We start from the raw sequence: 21,697 nt of genomic DNA, 5'->3' as shown, positions 1-21,697 counted from the left end.
ACGAAAGGCCAAAAAGGAAAATAAAAGCAATGTAAACAACCCAAGCAAAGTGGGGATCTCCCGAACTTCCCATTTCAGGGGTCTCTGCCTCCGCCTCCGCGTGCGCCGTCGGCTTCGCCTTTCTAGGTTTCCGCCGCCGGTTATGGAGACACCGGCGGGAGGTTCCGCCGATCGCCGGGTAACCGGGTCTGGCGCCTCTGCCGGTGCTGCGGCTTCTAGCCTCAGCCGCTACGGTCTCAATTTCTCCGCCTCCAGCCTTCTCCAGGCTCCGCTCGCCGCGCTCCTCGAGTACTCAGGCGTTGTCCCCTCCGGGCCCGTCCCGCAGACGGTGCAGCAGGCGGTACCCTCCTCCTCATCGTCGTCTGAGGCTGACGGGCTACTTTCTGCCGCCGCTGCTGGGGATGGAGAGGTCTCGATTCGGATCCAGGGTGACCCCGGCGACCCTGACACGGCGAGCGCGACGGCTACAGGGGCCTCGCCGCAGGACTCAATTGAGGTGGCCGCCTCCTCCAACTTTGACCCGGTCTCCGTGGCGGGAAGGGGAGGCGGTGCTGATGCGGAGGCAAGCGGCGGTGGCAGTGGCGGTGCTACGGGAAATGGGGCTGGGGACCGCCCATATCAGCGTTACGACGTGCACCACGTTGCTCGGTGGATCGAGCAGATACTACCATTCTCGCTGCTGTTGCTCGTTGTCTTCATTCGGCAGCATCTCCAAGGTTTGATACTCATTTCCCTCCCGGTTTAAAAGATGTTGTCTCTGCGGAAATGGCATGCCCTCCGTCTTAATGTGGTTGCGATCATGAGCTGTGTAACCTCCCAAGAATATGTTGTCAAACAAAATGGATGCCTTTTTAGGGCACAAGTCCACAAGAACATATTTGGGCTGTATTAATGGTTGAGATAGCTTTGGTACATTCTATTGTGGATGCTAAACAAAATACAACGTGTTTTAGGTGTACAAGTACTTATTTCTCATGATTAATGCTTGATTTAAGTTGTGATATGTTGCGTTCTGTTTTGTCATAGCGTCCATTTGACTTTTTGTTGTTATGGGGGATCATTTAGTTACTTTTTTGTTAGAAGTACAAGATCTTAGTTCTGATCTTAGTATGATGTAACATGTTAAAGTTTGATTTTTCATAGCAGCTATTCAACTTTCTAATGTTGCGGCGTATTATTTTGGTTAATTTTAGGTCATCATGGTAAAAGAGATATTATGGTTTTTATTTACCGTTTAGTGACGTAGATGCAATGCTGAATATACTCATAGCCAGGTCTTGGGAGTTAGCTTTCATTACTTAACATAACTATAGCTATTTCCCATGTGTTGCAACATGGGCATAAATATTCTAGTGGTTCAACATCAATCATGTCCGACGTATACCTTACACTCACCGTATTATAGATTTTGATAAGATTCAATTTGATTTGAGTAAGGGTAGGGGAAGGCAAGGAAAGTTTTGGTTAGTTGAGGTTTTGGTAAGCTTTGATTTGATTTGGGTATTGGTAGGGGAAGGCAAAGAAAGTTTTTATTGAGTTGAGATTTGGTAAGAATTGATTTTATTTGATTTGATTGAGTTGATGCATGACGTGGTTTTGGAAAGTACCGATTTTATTTTGATTATTTCAAGTTACTCCCTCTGTAAACTAATATAAAAGCGTTTAGATCACTACTTTAGTATTGTAAACGCTCTTATATTAGTTTACGGAGGGAGTACTATATTTATGTTGGTTTTTTATTTTGTGCGGCATCTGTTGAGATTAACAAAACCTAAAAGGAAACCAAAGTGGAGGGGGAGGCGTGGGGAGAAAAAAACCCGGGGGAGGAGGTGGAAGTGACGCTACCGATTCCCCTTTAATAGTAAAGATTGTTCTGGCTCGTCCCGTAAAAAAAAAAGAAGATTGTTCTGGCTCGCCCCTCTATTAGCTGAGAGCCATCCTTCTCTTTCCTTGTCTGGAGGAGCTTTTTTCCCCAATCTGGTGGAGCTTGAGATTAGTTGATGAAGTATTCCAATCAGTCTTCTATGCTTCCAAATAAATGCATTTTCTTCCTGCCTTAAGTGATGACTGAAAAGAAATATATCAACACCTATGAATAACTAGAACTTTCTTGTATGGTGTGTTTATGTTTTCATGGTTTTGTAGTTATACTTAAGATCGGTATATTTAGCATAGTCTCTTAGCATTTAATTTGTCTGGCAGGGGAGCCTAGGCCAACCTTATTTTTTCCATACAATAAGAGATCTGCATCTGGAGGCCTACAGCTAGCATTTTATTTATGCCAATATGTTAAAATTAAGGTCTTCCAAAATAGTCTGCCTTTATGCATTACTTCAATTAGATGCAAATGTAACAAAGCTATCCGTGTATCATTAATGGTGGTGTAGCTATCATTTTCCTATATAAAGTTCATTTGTTGGTCCTTTTCATTTCTATCTTATCCATTCATATTAATCCTTGTAAGGACAACAAATCTATTTTTTCTACTAGGAAAGTTGTAAGAATCATACTGAGTTGGATGTAAATTTCCTGCTTCAGTTGTATATTCCTGTTGCCTTTTTGGCAATGGTGCAATTTGCATCCACAATAATGGAAGGATTGATCTGTAGGTTTCTTCGTCACAATTTGGATTGCTGCTGTAATGTTCAAGTCAAATGATATATTGAAGAAGCAAACTGCATTGAAGGTATGATATTATATATACCAAATTTAGCATATCATAAGAAACTCAGTTCTAGTATGAAATATGTGGAAGTCTACTAAGACAGCCCTTCCTTTCTGTCATCCTCATGAATTTGAACGGACCATGATGACTGTTTGAAATAAAGCGAGGTTCCACTGATGGCCTGTATTACTAGCTTCATGAACATAAAAGCATTTTCAAATAATGAATTTCCTGAGGCCATCATTCATAAACTCTTGTAGTTAAAAAAATTCTAGGCTTAATTGTGTGTTTTGCAACTGCTTTGCGCTTTTCTGATCAAAGCACACGCTTACACGCAGATTAAGCGCTAGGCGTTTTGCTATTGCCTAGAGCCTTAGGTGCACTTAAACGCCCGCCTAGGCGTGCCTTCTTTTTTAAATATGTAGACTCTCGAGAGCTTTTAGTCATAATGGCCTCCCTTTTATCCTCTGTTTAGCATGCAAATTTTTATAAGAAATGAAGATTTCAATGCAGTTGATGTTGATTTATATTTTGGCCATTACATTAGGTCATCAAATAGCATGTGGCTCAGATTGTGCTATACCTTTTGTGGTCAAACATGTTGGAAACCCATTAGCTAGATCATGAAAACATTTGCCAGTGTCAGCATCTTGATATACCTAACTCTTATTTTAACTCTTTTACAGGGTGAGAGAAAAGTTGCTATGCTTGTTGGAATCACCATAATCTTCATGGTCCATGTGTTTGGCGTCTATTGGTGGTACAGGAACGATTATCTTCTTAGACCTCTGTTCATGGTTCCTCCAAAAGATATACCACCATTCTGGCATGCAATTTTTATCATCATGGTTAACGGTATTGATACTGCCTGAAACACTTGTAAAATTTGTTCTCACATATTCACAATGCTATCTAGTGTACAATAGCTGAATCTTGTCCAAGCTGCATAGAATTGTCTTCCTTTGAGTTGTTGGCTCTTCTGTCCTATTTGAACCATTTTTATAGTTCTTATTTATTCTAGGTAATTTCATTTTGGAACTGCCAATTGACTTATTCAGCTTGTTACTTCGACTGGCTAGATTGACGAACAGGAACAATAGCATTTTTAGGGGATGACTCCACTCCGCTCTCCTCCCCTCTCCCGCTCCTAGCCTAGCCCCTCCACCAGCCTCGCCGCCGTCGAGCCCTCGCCGGTAGCCCTCCTCTCCTCCAGTCGTCCTCCCCACCCGTGTCGGCCCCCGTGACCATGCCTTCCGTTGGCACCTACTCCGGGGACTCCAGCCCCGACAGACACATCTCCAGCCCCGACGGCCGCATCCGCTGGTGTGGTTATGCGGGTGAGTCCTCCGGCTCGCGGTCCTTCCGCGACGTCGTGAGAACCCCGCCGATCCCGCGTAGCCCCACGACGGCCGCGCCAAGCCCTGCCCCCACACCCGCGGCCCTGGTGCGACACCGCTTGACCGTGCCGGCCGCTCGCGTCCCCGCCTCTGCTCGCTTGGGCCCCCGCTCGGAGGTCCACCACGTCAATGGAGGTCCCGTGCTGGATGCCGAAGGCTTTTAGCAGCCGCGGCGTAGGAACCGCCGCCAGCACGAGCGGTGCCCGGCCGCCCCAACCCCCCATGCCGCCGTCGCAGTCCCTCCCCTGAAGAAGTCGCTGGCCTCTGCTTTCGATGTCTCGATACGCGGCACTGGGTGCGGGACTGCACCAACCCCGTGCGCTGCCACCGCCGCCTCATCTCCGGCCACGAGTCCAGCGGCTGTGAAACGCTGTTGCTCGGCGGCCGCCGCGCGCTGCCTCTGGCAACCTAGGCCTCCGACCCTGCCGTCGCCCTTCACCGCCCGCGCGTGACTCCGCCGCGCAACACCCCGCCTTCGCCCCCACCGCCCCCATCGAGCCGGCGCGGGTCACCATTCCCCATTCCATCGAGATGGAGGAGGCGGAAGAGGTGCTGACGCATGGCATGGTGGCCACCATCACTGACACTAGGCCTTCTGTCTTCCCGGTCAAGGTGGAGACAACCCTGCACACCATGTTTGACCTGCAGCCCGGCGACTTCACCGTACACCTACATGCCCCAGAAGATTTCCTCATCTTCTCCTCACGGCAGATTATGGACAGTATGGCCGGCGATCATCTCATCAATGCCGACAACTTCACCCTGCTCCACCGTCTGGTGCAAGCTCGCCCACGCCATCGCCGGAAGCTTCGCGTATTCTGTGCAGCTCGAGCTTCGCGGCATCCCAGCGCAGACATGGCATCTGTCCATCGTCGAGCACATTCTGGGGGCTGGCTGCTAGATTGAGCGGCTGCATCCGGATACACGCTCCCGCGCTGACCTCGCCATGTTCTGGCTCGCTGGGCGCGTGCGAGACCCGACCACCATTCGCCGGGCGGCCATCTTGGAGATTGTGGAGCAAGTCCTCGCTGCCTGCCCTGGTCTGCCCCCTGTCGTCCGCACCCTCGAGTACCCCATCTCCGTCCGGCTCACTAGGTCTGAACCCCTCCCCTGCACGGCTGATGGAGCTGCCAACAGCGGCGGCAACACTAACGGCAACGACAATGACGCCGCGGGCCATGGCCCCGGGCGCTGTCATCAACGACGGCGTGGTCGGAAGCACCGTCGCACGGCCACCGCACCCGATGGACGCGCAGACGGATTGGTGGTCGACTCGCCCGATTGGACGCGCTCCAACGGTCGCCAGCGCACTGATGGTGTGGCGGTTGACCGCGGCTGACCTGCATCCCGCGCCGCCACTACCGCGCTTGCGCCATCGCCCGTACAGGGGTTTGCGAGATGCATGGCCCACTCAAGAGGGGGCCCACCTCCCTCGTCGCAGAGCCAAAAGAGGAAAGCGAGGGGGGAAGAAAAAGCGTGCAAGGACTCAGGCCGCGCTCGCAAAAGCTGCAGCCGCGGTGGATCCGAGGCCGATCGAGACGCCCACTCAAGCGCTGGTGCCTGCCAACTCGCCAGCTGGCCCTAGCCCATTGGTGCCAAACCACAACTCTCCTACTGCCGGGCCCGCTCAGAGCCAGTCTCGCGTGTCGTCGTGGGCGTAGGGGGGCAACCCAACCAGGGCAGGGCCACAAACGACCAGTCCACTCGCTTGGGGATCAGGACGACCTGTCGTCCACCAGTGAGGTCCTAGCTTTGCTTCCAGAGGAGCGCCCAAACCGCCCCATATGTTGATTCGCTGTCGGGACAAAGCAGTGCTTTGCCCTCGTTAGCCCGCTGTTGCGGACCCGGCTGACCTGCGATCCAGGCCCACTTGTGCGCCACGGGAAAGCGTGCTGGAAATTCAAAATGCCGTGCACTCGACCCCTGCGGCCGCCAACGATGCCCCGAAACGGGCCACCTTTCCTGATGTAGGGGCCCTATACGGCCGATCTTTTGCGAAAGGAGCGGATCCTATAATGAACATGAAGAACACATAGGGAAAACACGAAGGGAAACACAAGAGAATCACTCAAACCAACGAGATAGGGTCACACATATGCTAGATCCGAGTACACATAGAGATCACACGGTCCAAATCCAACAAGGGACGATACATAGGGTAACCGGTTCTTCTCCGTGAGGAGGCCTTGAATCCGCGAGGGATCTTCCCGTGAGGGGTCTTGAATCCAAGATGGATCTTCTCCGAAGAGGCCGCGGTCTCTCTCGGTGGAGTAGATCCGGATGGATGAGCAAAGCTCTATCTCAAATGAGCTAAACCAATGCTAACCCTAGAAAGAGGGAGGAGGTGGAGTATATATAGTCTAGGGGAGCGAAGGGATACATGGGCCTCGGCCCTACACTGTGCGTAGACAGAGGAGGCCGGATGTCCGGACGTCGGGCCGGATGTCCGGGCTTTCATGAGGGGCTGGATGTCCGGGCTGGGGTGGCCGGAAGTCTGGGCTGGCGGGGTCGGTCTTGATGCATTCGAGACGGAGGGCGCCGTTTTTTCGGGCTTGGTCCGGATTTCCGGGCTGAGGCCGGATGTCCGGGGCCTGTAGGTACTTGGCGGCTGTCGTGGTGGACGCTCCAGGGGCCGGATGTCCGGGGTCATGGCCGGATGTCCGGGTCCTGGAAGCTGCTCTTGACTACTTCCGTTGGTTCTCTTCATCCGTGAACTTGGGGACTTGTCCGTCTTCACGCGCATCTTCGGGAGGGTCCTCTTGGTACCTAATCATGCACAACATTCCGGACTTAGGTAGTAGCCATGTCTCGAGTGGATCATATATGATACCATTAAGGAAGGAAGTCACCTCGGTCTCGAGAGCTATAGCTCTAGCTCGTCTCATAGGTTCTTTTGGCACTTGGTGAGACGACGATGGGTCCATGGGGATGACCGTAGGATGCTCCGCATCATCTCCCCTCCCTTGGGAAAGATTCGACCTCGGATCGAAATTTTCATCACCATGGTAGGGAGAGAGATCTTTTACGTTGAAGATGTCGCTCACGGAGTACTTGTCTCGTGGAATGTCGATCTTGTGTAGGTGTTGTTGTTGTAGCGTTCAAGCACCTTGAAGGGTCCATCCTCTCGTGGTAGAAGTTTGGACTTGCGTTCGTTGGGGAAGCGGTCCTTGCGAAGGTGTAGCCACACAAGATCTCCAATGTTGAATACCATGGGGTGCTTGTTGAGGTTGAGCTTGGTCGCGAGTCGTTGTACTTGGCGCTCAATGGTGTGCCTTGTATCTTCATGCATCTTCTTGAGATAGTTGACTCGGGCACTCGCGTCCATGTTTGTGCGTTCTTGTAGTGGTAGGGGAAGAATGTCCAATGGGTACAACGGGTTAAAACCGTAGACGACCTCGAAGGGGGACTTGCCGGTAGTCGAATGTCTTGCTCGGTTGTAGGCGTACTCGGCGATGGGTAGACACTCCTCCCACTCCTTGATGTTCTTCTTGATTAAAACGCGTAGTAGAGTGGAGAGCGTACGGTTCATCACCTTCGTTTGGCCGTCGGTTTGAGGATGGTATGCCGAAGAGAACAAGAGCTTGATTCCGAGCTTGACGCATAAAGTCTTCCAAAAATAACTCAAGAACTTGACGTTGTGGTCCGAGACAATCGTCTTTGGCACTCCGTGTAGGCGCAAGATTTCCCTACAAAAAAGATTTGCAATATGTGAAGCATCGTCTATCTTGTTGCAAGGAATGAAATGAGCCATTTTTGAGAATCGGTCCACAACAACAAACACGAAATCCTTTCCATTTCGAGTTCTAGGCAAACCAAGGACAAAATCCATGCTAATATCTTCACTTGGCATACTTGAAGTCATCTTGCACTTGATGTTCCGCCTTGGTAGCTTGATGCACTAGCTCGATGAGGTTCGAGTATGGTTGGAAGTCGGTGATCTTCTTGATAGGATGATTGAGTCCATTCAAGAAACGTGTCATAGTTTGCTCATCATCTTCCGTGAAATTGGCTCGTATCATGGCAATCTCCATTTCCTTGTAGCACTCTTCAACGCTCTTGGTTCCTTGCTTGAGTAGTTGGAGTTTCTTGAAAAGGTCGCGGTTGTAGTAGGTTGGCACGAAACGTGCTCTCATGACATCCTTCATTTGCGCCCACGTTGTGATGGGTGGTTCACCTCGTGCCTCTCGGCGCTCAATGACTTGTTCCCACCAAATGAGGACGTAATCTTGGAACTCAAGGGATGCCATCGCGATCTTCTTCTCTTCCTCATAGTTGTGCAAGCGGAAGATTTTGTCAACCTTCAATGCCCATGAAAGGTACTCTTCGGGATCATTGCTTCCATTGAACTTGGGCATGGTGAACTTTAGCTTGGCGTAGCGTTGCTCTTCATTGTGTTGGGGTCGGGGATGATGACGTCCTTGACGAGGAGGATTGTCTCCCTCAACTTGCTCTTCTCTTGGAGGATTTCCGTTATCTTCTCCTTGGTGAACTTGATGTTCTTGGTGAGCTTGTGGGGCTTGACGATGCACTCGAGCTTGATAGTTCCTCTCTTGAACTTCTTCGTGAAGCACTTCTTGTTGCTCACGAGCTTGCCGGTAGCGCGTGGCTATGGCTCGACTTGAATCTCGGAGGGCACATTGCGCCTCAAGTGATTGAGCTTCACGTAGTTGTTGTTCTTGATGTTGTGCCTTGGCATCTTGTGCATCTTGGTGTAGTCGTGCTCGTTGCCCGTTCTTCCTCTTCTTGTTGGCGTTGGCGTTGCCGTTCTCGTGCTTGCGCAAAAGTAGCTTGGTTTTGACGGTGTCGTTGCTCTTGAGAGGCGTTGTCATGTAGAGGGTTGCAGTTTGCTTGACGGTCTTGGCGCGCGACAAGTCGAAGAGTGTTCGATGTCGGTGTACTTGGGCCGGAGATGGTGTCGTCGAAGTGTCGACTCCAGCGCCTCCGTCGTGAGGAGGACGAAGTGAAAGAAGAGCGGTTGAGCAACAAAGCACGAATCTCGTCCATTCTTGCGTCATTCTCTTGTTTGTGGTCGTCGAGCTTGCGGTCGAAGAGTCGCAAGTCGGTGACGACGTTGTCGATGCGTTCGTTCATTGCTTGTTGCTCTTGATGCAAAGCTCGTTGTTGCTATAAGAGGTGACTCTTTGTGATGTAGGAGGACATGTTGTCGTTTTGCTCGATGAAGAGTGAGTTGGTAGAAGTACTTGGCCTATCCATCATTTCAAGAAAATATGTTAGTGGGAGAAAGAGAAGAACTTATACCAAATGTACCTTGACCGATGTTAAAGATGGATCAATGATCACTCAAATGTGGAACAAGGAAATAGCACAATTGGTACCAATTCTTGTCGGTTTCTCACACCTACACAAGTAAAAGCTTATGGTGGAGCTCGGTTAGGATGGTGGCACAAAATTTGATGCAATTGTTAGTGAGCTTCAAAAATGTTGGAAAAGATTCACAAATTTGCAAATGCAACAAGTAGACCAATAGCAAAATGTGGTACACGGAAACACACACGCAAATAGATAAGTGGGGTCGTGCAGCCAAGGAATGAGCCAAAATGTGGAATCCACGAAAATGCTCTTGTTACACAACACTAGAGAGACGCTAGCACGATTGCACAATAGGCGGATACGAAGACTTGTGCACAGCCTACTAAGCAAAAATGTAACGACTTCTATCCCAAATATGCTATATGTATGGTATTCCGATGATATGATCCAAAATGATCGAGTATGACAATCTTAATGTAGTATGATGCTATGGTTCTTGCTTAAAAGCTCTTTGCTTATCTTTCCCTTTTGCTTAAAAGCTTGTTTGGCTCTTTCTCTTTTGAGGTCTTTTCTCATGCAATGCTTCACGAACCAAGATAGCAATTGTATATGCAATGACAACTTTGTGACACAAAAGATGATACCAAGATATGTACCAAAATGATATGGTAAGTATGCAATGTGAAGTATGACCACTAATGTGCACAAGTGACGTTGTCGGCAATACTCAAAGGCTAGTCTCGGTGGGTAAGATACGCAAAATTGGGCTATGGTGGTTATCAATATAATGGCAAGAATGTATAATGATGGGATATCACGATACCAAGATGAGGTTACCGTTCTTGCTTACGGTATGGTGTCAAAATGGTGGAGTGGTCGTTGTCGATGACGCGTCCGTGGCGAAGATGAGCTGCGGTGATGTTGATGTTGAACCGTACCTAAATAGCTGAAACACAATAGGACACGGAACCGTAACTCAAATTCTCAAAGCAAAACATGACCAAATTATCGAAATTGGTAGCGGTTAAGCGATGGTGGTGTTTGCGGGAAATGGTGGTGCTATGCGGAAGTGATAGTGGTATGCGGAAGTGAATTTGGGCACCAGAGCAAATTTTGGCGAAAGTTAGGCGGAAAACAGTGCGGTGGATGGAGATGTTGCTGTCGGGGGCCGGATGTCTGGGCTCTGGATCCGTGGACAAACTCGAGGAACTCCGCGTGGAAGAGGCAAATTCGGGATATTTTGTGGATGGAAATTGGGGAAAAGATGGGGGAAAGCTAGATCTACCTGCAACACATGAAATCCGCGGATCAAATCCAACAAAACTTCATCACACTAAGAAATCACAAAAAAATTTTGGGGGCTATTTTTGTGGGGAATTTCGAATTTAGGATAAAATCAACAAAATTAGGCTAGAAAACAAAGAGGGGAGGCTTTGAAATCGTGATCAACGTGCCTCATGATACCAAGATGATGTAGGGTGGAACCCTATACGGCCGATCTTTCGCGAAAGGAGCAGATCCCACGATGAACACGAAGAACACAAAGGGAAAACACGAAGGGAAACATAAGAGAATCACTCAAACCGACGAGATTAGGTCACACATATGCTAGATCCGAGTACACCTAGAGATCACACGGTCCAAATCCAACAAGGGACGATACATAGGGTAACCGGTTCTTCTCCGTGAGGAGGCCTTGAATCCGCGAGGGATCTTCCCGTGAGGGGTCTTGAATCCAAGATGGATCTTCTCCGAAGAGGCCGTGGTCTCTCTCGGTGGAGTAGATCCAGATGGATGAGCAAAGCTCTATCTCAAATGAGCTAAAGCAATGCTAACCCTAGAAAGAGGGAGGAGGAGGAGTATATATAGTCTACTGGGGCGAAGGGGTACATGGGCCTCGGCCCTACACTGTGCGTAGATAGGGGAGGCCGGATGTCCAGACGTCGGGCCGGATGTTCGTGCTTTCATGAGGGGCCGGATGTTCGGGCTGGCGGGGTCGGTCTTGATGCATTCGGGACGGAGGATGCCGGATTTCCGGGCTTGGCCGGATGTCCGGGGTCATGGCCGGATGTCCGGGTCCTAGAAGCTGCTCTTGACTCCTTCCGTTGGTTCTCTTCATCCGTGAACTTGGGGACTTGTCCGTCTTCACGCGCATCTTCGGAAGGGTCCTCTTCGTACCTAATCATGCACAACATTCCGGACTTAGGTAGTAGCCATGTCTCGAGTGGATCATATGTGATATCACTAAGTCACCTCGGTCTCGAGAGCTCTAGCTCTAGCTCGTGTCATAGGTCCTTTTGGCACTTGGTGAGACGACGATAGGTCCATGGGGATGACCATAGGATGCTCCGCATCATTTCCCCCTCGGCCCAGGAACCTAGGCGCCTTCTGCAGAGGCGCCAGCCCACAAGCTGCTATGTTGACGGGCCCGCCTCCACAGGCCCATCGTCGCCTGCTCCAACCCCAGCATCCCACGCACCGCAGCTGGGCAAGCCTGCACGTTTCGCCTTGCCGCCAGTCACCTTTCGTCGATCTCGCCAGCGCGTCAGCCCCGCCAGCTCGTGGACCTTTGGAGACTTCCTCGCCGCCGCCACAAAGCAAACCTGCTCTGCCCTCCCCAATCCAGGACGCAAACGTGGCTGGCAACCCCTGAACTTCTCGCCGCGACGTGGACGCTCCGCCACCACCGCGAAAGCAAAGACTGGTGCCCCACCTACCGCCGGGCGCCGCGCACAAGTCCAGCTTCTGCGCGCCTTGGGCATCATCGGCATCGACCAGGTGATCTCCGCCTAAGCCATGAAGGCCTATGATGGGTTTTTTGCTGCGCCCCTCCGCATGCCGTCTTGGTGGCCATCACCACGCTCATCGGCCGCGAGCTGCCATCCGATCCATCCATGGCGCCGATCAGCACGGTGATCACTGCCAGCCAAATCGCGACATAGCCGCTCTGCTGCGTGCCCAACCGTCGACCTTTGTCCCATGGATCACGGCCTCCGAATCATTATCTGGAACGTCTGTGGCCTAAACGCCCGCGCCAGGCGTACTGCCATCCGCTCACTTGTTGTAACCTCCAGCACTACGATCGCTTGCTTCCAGGAAACAAAGATGGAGTTTATCTACTCGTCAACGGTCCTCGAGGCGTTGGGGTCAGAGTCTGACGACTGTCTACCTCCCTGCGAGCGGCACCCGTGGCGGGATCTTGTTGGCTTGGAAGAGTCGGGACGTGTCGATCACGGAACCGATGTTCACCACCAACACTCTCTCCGCCTGGGTGGCGACTCCCGATGGCTCCAGCGCGCCCTGGTGGCTCACCATTTTCTACGGGCCCCAAGATGACCATGGCAAGACCGCGTTCCTTCCGGAAATCCATGACGTGCGTGTCGCCTGCACCGGACTATGGCTCGTCTGCAGCGACTTCAACCTAATCTATCGTGATGAGGATAAGAACAACGGCAACCTCAACAGACGCATGACGGGGATTTTGGCGTGTGCTCAATGACCTCGCGCTCAAGGAGGTCTACCTCAACGGCCGGTGCTGTACTTGGTCGAACGGGCAGAACCTGCCTACCTTGGTCCATCTCGATCGGGTGATGTGCTCCGCATACTGGGAGGAGCTAGACGGCGAATGCCACCTCCACTGTTTGGCCATGGTCGTCTCAGACCACTCACCTCTCATGCTTGACTGCTCGCCAATGCCTAAGGTGCATCGCCGGTTCCACTTCGAGGAGTATTGGACGCGTCTTGCCGGTTTCCAAGAGGTTGTGGCAAGCGCATGGAACTCGATGGAGGATGCTGACCCTTTTCGGTGCTTCATGCGACGCATGCAGGCCACCGCGCAAGCTCACCAGCTAGAACGCGCGGTTGGTTGGCAACGTGCGTGACCAATTCGCGATCTCCCGCGAGCTGCTCCTCCGATTCGATGCCGCGCAGGAGCATAGGACGCTATCGTTCCATGAAGACTGGCTACATCGCTAGATAAAGCTCTCCTACTTGGGCCTTGCCTCCATTGAGCGTACGATTGCCCGTCTGCGCGCGCGCATCGCGTCTCTTAAAGACGACGACGCAAACACATCGTTCTACCATCGTCAGTGTACCTACCGCAAGCAGAAGAACTGGATCCATTCCCTCACGGTTGATGGCGCCGTGCTCACCTCCTGAACGTCTTTGAGCAAGTATACGCGCTCAGCGGACAAGGCTTCAGCTGCCTTAACCAACCGCTAATCATGCTTCTCCCTAAGCGCGCTGATGCTAGCAGCCTTGGCGACTACAGGCCCACAAGTCTCATCCATCTTGTCGCCAAGATCCTCGCCAAACTGCTGTCACTCCGCCTCGCGCCCAAGCTCAATAGCCTCGTCAGCAACGTCCAGAATGCCTTTATCCCCGGACGAAGCCTTCATGACAATTTCATCTTGGCGCGTCAGTCCGCACGACTCCTACACCAACTTGGTGCCCCACGCGTGCTACTCAAGCTCTACTTGGCGCGCGTCTTCGACTCCGTCTTGTGGCCTTTCTTGTTCGGCGTACTGCGGTGCCACGGCTTCTGCAACCGCTTCCTCGACTGGATCGCCCTTCTGTTGTCGTCGGCCAGCACCAAGATTCTCCTAAACGGCGCCCTAGGACCCGCGATCTGGCACATATGTGGGTTGTGTCAAGGTTACTCTGTGTCCCCACAGCTCTTCGTCTTGGCTGTCGACACATTGGGCAGGCTCTTCCATGAGAAAATCGGCTATTTGCCACTTTCAACATGGGGATTAGCAAAATTGCCACTCTCAACATTGACTTCGTAAAAATGCCACCTAGCTCGTGTGCACTTTGATTAACATGCCATTTTCCTAGTTTCTATTGCTTTCTTTTTTTTTTCTTTTTTTGGGAACTGAAAGGACCAAAGTGCCCTTAGATATTTCAACCTGATCCGATGTGTTTGTGTACTGGTTGGATGGGGATTGCTCGACTAGCTCATCCTTGTCGTCAAGTTGCTCACTGCTGTACTTCATTGATGCTTGCCCGAGCCAGCGATGCTCTGCCTTAGCTGAACCACGCCAGGGTGAGTAATCGCAGGTGGTCGCCGTTGCTAGCGTACACCTGCGCGCGCCACCGCGGCTCTCGCCTTAGCAGGACCACTCCCGTGTGAGCAACCGCAGGTCGCCGCCGTTGCTAGCCCACGCTGCGCGCACCACCGCGGCTCGCCGCCTTAGCTTGACCATGCCCGTGTGAGCAACCGCAGGTCGACGCCGGTGCTCGCCCTTGCCGTGCCGATGCCTGCAGCTCGCCGCTGGTGCTCGTCCATGTCTGCATGGACCGACACAGCCTCGCGGATGCCTACGCGAGCAACCGCAGCTCGCCGCCAGTGCTCGCCCACTCCTGCGCGCGCCAGCGTAGCTCACCCTCCCCTTCGCGCATTGGCAGCAGCATCTGTTGGAGGAAACGGATGCCTGCCCAAGTTGTGAAGATGGAGAATGCAAGGAGACAGGAAATGGGCAGCGTCCAACGATTGAAGCAAGACGTCCAGGCAATCAGCGATGCGCCCAACACGATATTCTTGGCGGGCAGCATGCACTCGTTTGCTTCAAGCATTCTCATCTGATTCCAAATACGTGTAGATAGCGGTAGACAGCATCAGGGGTACTTTGGCCCTTTCAGGTGCTAGAAAAAGGAAAAGAAAAACAAAAGCAATGGAAAAAGGGGAAATGGCATGTTAATCAAAGTGCACATGAGTTGGGTGGCATTTTTACGAAGCCAATGTTGAGAGTGGCAATTCTGCGAAGCCCCGTATTGAAAGTGGCAAATAGCCGATTTTCTCCTCTTCCACTGCGCCATCGAGCTTCGTGTCATGCAACAGCTCCACCCTCGCCGCACCATACCAGCCATCTCCTATATGTAGTTGATGTAATCCTCCTCTTGCCACCCCTCGCCTGGCGACATCACGGCGGTGAAGGAAATCCTGCACCTTTTTGGGCGCGCATCTGGACTCCAAGTGAACTTTCGGAAGAGTGCCGTGGCTCTGATCCGATGCGACACCGAAGATGCTGCCCATGTTGTCGAGCACCTAGGGTGCCCCATCGTTGATTTCCCGATCAACTATTTGGGCATTGCACTCACGCTGCGTTGCCCTACCACCGCCCAACTCCAGCCCGCCGTCGACAAAGTGACCGGGAAGCTGCCCTCCTGGAAGGCTTGGCTCATGAACAAGGCTGGCCGCCTGGCCTTCGTCAAAGCCGCCCTGAGCGCGATCTCCATCCACCAGCTCCTTATGCTCGCCACCAAAATAGACCCTCAAACTACCAGAAAAAATCGAGAGAATTCCTTTGGGCAGAGGCCGTGCTGAGGCCAATGGCGGCACCTGCCATGTTAACTGGCGGCGCGTCTGTCGGCCAATCCTGCTTGGTGGCCTTGGCGTGCACGACCTCGAGCACACTAGACTCGCCCTGCGCACGCGCTGGCTATGGCTCAGCCACGCCGGCGACGGGAGGGCCTGGAAGGGCCTTGACCTGCAGTTCTTGCGCGAGGAACGTGCGTTCTTCTTCGCGTCCACAACAACGACGTTCGGGAATGGCCTGCGCGCCCTCTTTTGGGAAGACCGATGGATTAACGGCCGCGCCGCCAGTGAGGTCGCGCCTCTCCTCTACGCTTGCATCCCCAAACGACGCCGCAAGTCTAGAACAGTCGCCGACGGCCTACATGAAAACCAATGGGCTACCGACATCCATGGCACGATTGGCATCCCGGAGATCGGCGAATACCTCTGCCTTTGGCACCTTGATCGCCCAAACCAACCTTAGCAATGCGCCGGCCAGCCTACACTGGAAGTGGACTGCGAATGGAGTGTACTCTGCCAAGTCTGCATACCTCGCCACCTTCCACGGCTCTACCCATTGCCAGGCTTGGAGGCTAACTTGGAAGTGTTGGGCGTCGCCACGGGTGCGTTTCTTCCACTAGCTTGCAAACCTTGACTGCTCCCGGACTGCTGACCGCCTCGCGCGCCGCAACCCGCCACACCTACCATGTTGTCCGCTTTGCGAGTAGGCCCCGGAGACGCTACATCACCTTCTCCTGGGATGCCCCTTCACTAGACAGGTGTGGCACGCGATCCTCTCATGGCCGCCGCCCGACAACGACGCCACACTCCACGATTGGTGGCAATCGGCAAGACAGAACACGCCCAAGCCTATGCACAAGGGTCTTGCTTCCACTGCCCTGCTCGTGCCATAGATGATTTGGAAGCATCGCAATGGTTGCGTCTTCGAGGGGGCTCGCCCTTCGGTCACCTCACTGATCGCTTCGATCAAGGCCGAGGCTGCACTTTGGTCCAAAGCCGGGGCCCTAGGCCTCCGCGGCATCCTACCACAAACCTGGGATGTTCACTAATGTTCATGTGCTTGCCTTGTAACTGTCATCCTAGGAGGATTGTACCAAACTCCCTCTTTTGAATACAATGAAACGCAAAGCTTTTGCGTTTTTTTGAAAAAAAAACTTTGACTGGCTACTATATAGTATAAACTAGATGATGCCCCGCGCGTTGCTGCGGGAACCTTGCTAAAAGGTAAATAAATAATCGCTACGGAAACATCTTAAACTAATGGAAAGCAAATGTAAGCTTAAAGACAATTAAAAATACAAACGTATAAAAAAAGGAAAAAAATGAATTGGAGTTAAAAGAATGTCATTTCTAACAAACTGTGAAAGGTGGGTGAACTCTAATGCAACAAAATAACTTACGACTAACATGAACAAATTGATGATATGGCATCATTGCATACATAGAGTAATGCAAAAAAAAAGAGTAATTTATGGCTTGCATGCATTAGTTGTTTATGTGGCATGATTACATAGCTAGGAAAAATAGGTAGTGGGTTGCAGCTATTTAAAAATAGAAGATTAATTATGATGTGAGGCAAATGATTTGGCAGCCATGCATAATTGGTTGATGTGAAAGGCTTACATGCATGGAAAAAAATAGTTAGTGGGACTGTAGATTAATGACATGGCGAACATGTGTGGTTCGTTGATTTGGAAGCCTTGCATGCTTAGGAAAAATAGTTAGTGGGTTGCAACTATTTAAGAATAGGAGATGTATAATTGGAGTTAGCATTGTTGTTTGTCCCGTTAGCTTGTTAGAACTTTATGTGGTACAACAGAAATAATGCTCTTGTTGTGCCTTCATTCCTTTCAGTTTGTCAACTTCTCTCGATTGATATTCAGCTTCAGAGCAATTGTAAAAAGTTTCAGTAAAATACACAAAAGAAAAATAAGTATGCTGGAAAACTTATTTCAGTATTTATCTGGACCAGAAATCTGGGAATGCTAGAAATATGGCATTAACTTGATTGTGTCCAGCAATTTCAGTGTGGAGTTTGAGACAACTACACTTATTGGCAACTCATATTTTTTCTTCAGCCAAAAGGAACTCTTCATAGCTATTAGCATTGTTGGTTCTGCCGCATCCACATTCATAAACAAGAATTACCTGCAGATACAATGGTCCGCCAAGCAGCGATGACCGTCAAGTGCATGCTACTTATGTACTACAAGAACAGCAGAGGCCGTAACTACCGTAGGCAGGTGATAAATCTCTTGTGTGTCTGTGTACTTAAACTTCTTATTTAGTGATGCTCTTTTAGTCATCATATTTATAACATCCTGTGTGTATTTTTCTCCAAAAAAATAAAAATAAAATAATCCTGTGTGTAGTGTTACACCCCATGGAGCGTGAAGCTATACTGTTGGCATGAAATTCCCTTCTGTCCCCAAACTGCACAATCTTTGTTGTAAGAGAAATTTTGTCCATGTCCATAATAGTACTGGTCTTCCCTCAGATACCACCCTCTGTACTGGTACTTTAGTCGGCTGGTCATCCCAGATATTCCTGGAGTGCAAGTCGGGCAAGAATTGCGAGTCGACGAGTCGAGCCGATTTGAGACTCATAGACTAATCATGACTAGTCTAGACTACTGCTGGACTAGTCGACATGGTACTGCAGTACTCAACTTACAGTACTCAACTACTAATACCTATGTACTCCCTCTGTAAACATATATAAGATGTTTATAAAATTTGAGTTGATTTAGAGGAGGATCACATCAGCATAGGAGAACAGCCAGGGGAGGAGCACAACAGCAGAGGGGTGGATCCAGGGGAGGAGCAGAACCAGCGGAGGGAGAGCGTTGTAATGCTCCTGGCAACTGCTGGTGGCGGTGGTGGGTGGCAGCGGTGGCGGCGGCCTAGTCCCAGGTGCGGTGGCTCGTTGTGGAGCGAGCCTGGAAAGCCAGGGCTACAATTTTTTCCGTCCCGTGGGCTAAGCTCTCACTTATCCCTCCCAAATTGAGTCGATTGACTCAAACACCCAGATTAGTCTGGACTAGTCGATGACTAGTTGCTCCACTGTTCGACTCAACAGACTAGTCTATACGAAGAAGCTACTCGACAATCAGATTGAGAATACTAGACTAGTCTAAATAGTTGTTATACTCGTAATCATTGAAGTCGGGTGCCTAATTAACTGTAAGGGCCAAAACTGCATGCCCTCATTTCTGGCCTGTATGCCCTCCTTTCCAGCCCTTGTAGAACGTCTAGCCAATGCATGCTTCGGTTTCTACTCGATGATAGCGCTGCATGGGAAGGCCAACAAGCATGCAATAATGATGGTGATTAACCGCTAAATTCTGATTCAGTGAGGGAGGATATTTAATACGCATCTTGATCGTGGAGCCATGGTCCTGCTGACTTACAATCCCCCCGGAGGGAGTACCAAAAATCTCTACTGAATTAGTGTGCGCAGCTGCTGAATGCTTCATGTGTTCTCACAATATGAAGATTTTAGTACCAGATAGTTTTTAACATTCTCACACCTAGGAATAATTGCAAGCATCTCTCACAAGTTTCTGACGGTATGCCGCTTACTGAATAATGTTGAAAATTCATCATTTGTTATTCTGCTGTTGGCTTCATCCGCTATTTGTTCTGGAGTAAGAGTAACATGGACCGAACTGTCATGTTTAGAACAACTGGTTATGGGGGCTTCATTCACACATAAATGGGATAATGCTTCCAAATGTTTGATTTTCAATCATTGTGATTTTGGTGCTATGGACGAGCCATATCTCGAATGCTAGTTAAAATTTTTGTGTAAATTCTCTCTGTTATTAGAAGCTTGCAACTTCCTTTGATCCTTTGTTTAAGTACTGATGGGCTTTTACCTGGTTCTGAGGATTTTCCTATTCTTATTTTAGGGACAAATGCTAACACTTGTGGAGTACCTTCTGCTTCTATATCGTGCTTTATTGCCGACTCCTGTTTGGTACCGTTTCTTTCTGAACAAGGAATATGGGAGTCTGTTCTCATCTTTAACTACTGGGCTATACCTGACTTTCAAGTTGACTTCGGTAGTTGAGAAGGTACTTTTGCTTCTTGCTTATTGCATTTTGCATGCTGATGCAGTTGGTCAAAACCATAAAAACTTGTCTTGTGCATGTGACATTTTTACCATCTTCTCATTTTTGGCCATGTGTCCTCCAGGTTCAATCATTCTTATCTGCAGTGAAAGCATTGTCACGTAAAGATGTGCACTATGGGTCTTATGCGACAGCAGAACAGGTGAAAAGATCATTTGTTCTCAAGTGCCTGAACTAAAAATGCAGTATGCTGTGAATACTCATTACATTGAGGATACTATCGTTCCGAGAATAATGTCGATAACTCCCTGCTTTCAACTGTGTAATGACGTTCCCTAATGTTGGCGCACTTCTTACAAGTCGTCTTTTGCAATGGCATTTTTCGAATATGCAAAGTTGGCAGTGTCATATATCGAATTAACCCAACTCTTGCTTGTTGTGATTAGTTTTTTTTCTGTCTCCTTTGTGGAGTTAAAAACGATTGCTAACAGGAGTTTCAGTGTCACTTAACTCTGGTTTATTTTTAATTGCATACTAACCTGAGGAAGTTTCTAATCCTGTGTTGCTCTTCTTATATTATTTAAAGATGACTACATCACATTATTATTTTGTTATTTACCTTCTACTCCAGTATATAAGTTCTCAGTGTCCACAATCTAGTGAATATGGATAAGATTAGTTCTCTCTGTTTTGCCATTTCAGTTAGGAGCTAAGAATTTAAAGACTGCTAATGTATCTGTGTGTTGGTGGAACTCACTGCAGGCAATTGCTGCCGGTGATATGTGTGCCATCTGCCAGGAAAAGATGCACGTTCCTGTTCTCCTTCGCTGTAAACATATTTTCTGCGAGGACTGTGTCTCTGAATGGTAACTTTCTCTTTTATTGTGCTTTATTTTGTTGGTTGAATGCGTAATCCATCTAGTTTGTTGTACAATTGATTCTTGCATTTTCTTTACATTTGGCAATGTGTTCTTGCATATTCGTTGCGCTTGAATGAACTTGCAAGGGGTATGGTTTACAGGATAATGAACCACTTTGTAACTCTTAGTACGACCAGGGGTTCTAGAGCTCATATGAGCAAGACCTTTTCATGGCAGTGCAGATGTTCTATTGATTTTGTATAATTAGGAGTGCAACGGGATTTTCTTTTCTTTCTTTTCAGTACCGTGTTTCAATGTATAGGTTTATGCCTTAATTTTACCTTTATCCACATCTGGAAATTTCAACTAATGATTGTTTTTATCTGTTTCTGTTCTAGGTTTGAGCGAGAACGAACTTGCCCTTTGTGTAGAGCATTGGTAAAGCCTGCTGACATTCGGTCATTTGGTGATGGTTCTACAAGTCTCTTCTTCCAGTTGTTTTAGAGCCCAAATGGCAAACCCTAACAGATAACAATCGATCACAAGCAATTGGCTATAAGAAAAGTCCAGGTGGAAGTCCTTTGTTCTTTATGATGTGGCACCATCTTCCCTGTGTGGAATGAGGATACTGAGAATGTTTGTGAAAATTATCTCATTGCAACCATTCCGTTCATGCATATGTTCAAGCAATGGTTCGGGTCAGTTGCAGCATCTGCATAAGTTTGCAACAGAAGGAAATATAGCTGGAGGAATCTGCTCCTGCGAATCCTGAAGTGCCGGACCACATCTTGCTATTGACTTGCGTAATGTAAATTTGGTAACATTTTTTTACAAAAGTGAATGCGTTTTGGTTTAATTCGAGCTTGCAAGTTTTGCATTCTAGCAGAATTCTGTTTGAGAATGGGGTAGAAATGTAACCTGTAAAGCTGTGATATATGAAATGTTGAGAGCCGTATACATTGTACTATTTACAAACAGTAAATATTACGAGGACCACAATATTAACACATGTCTTGTTCTGATAATCAGATATGTTTCCGGTATGTTTCCGGTATTGCGTGTAATCCTGAAGCGTTGGTACTCCCTCCATTTTTATATACAAGGTTACAAACTCAA

The 21,697-nt window shown here is 49.4% G+C and overlaps 1 protein-coding gene across 1 annotated transcript; it reads left to right on the top strand.

The window, feature by feature from the left end:
• LOC125553830 (uncharacterized) lies at positions 1-21,590 on the top strand. The gene is made up of 8 exons (XM_048717515.2): positions 1-716; positions 2,610-2,686; positions 3,352-3,520; positions 17,804-17,892; positions 19,560-19,724; positions 19,846-19,923; positions 20,484-20,587; positions 20,980-21,590. The coding sequence occupies exons 1-8, from the start codon at positions 143-145 to the stop codon at positions 21,083-21,085; spliced, it is 1,362 nt and encodes a 453-aa protein (XP_048573472.1). The 5' UTR covers positions 1-142; the 3' UTR covers positions 21,086-21,590.
• The last annotated feature ends 107 nt before the right edge of the window (positions 21,591-21,697 follow it).

This window comes from Triticum urartu, chromosome 1A (assembly GCF_056163025.1).
Source record: "Triticum urartu cultivar PI428250 chromosome 1A, HENAU_Tu73, whole genome shotgun sequence".
Lineage (NCBI taxonomy): Eukaryota > Viridiplantae > Streptophyta > Magnoliopsida > Poales > Poaceae > Triticum > Triticum urartu.
The sequence above is the reverse complement of the archived record's forward strand: the minus strand, read 5'-3'. Positions and strand labels throughout refer to the sequence as shown.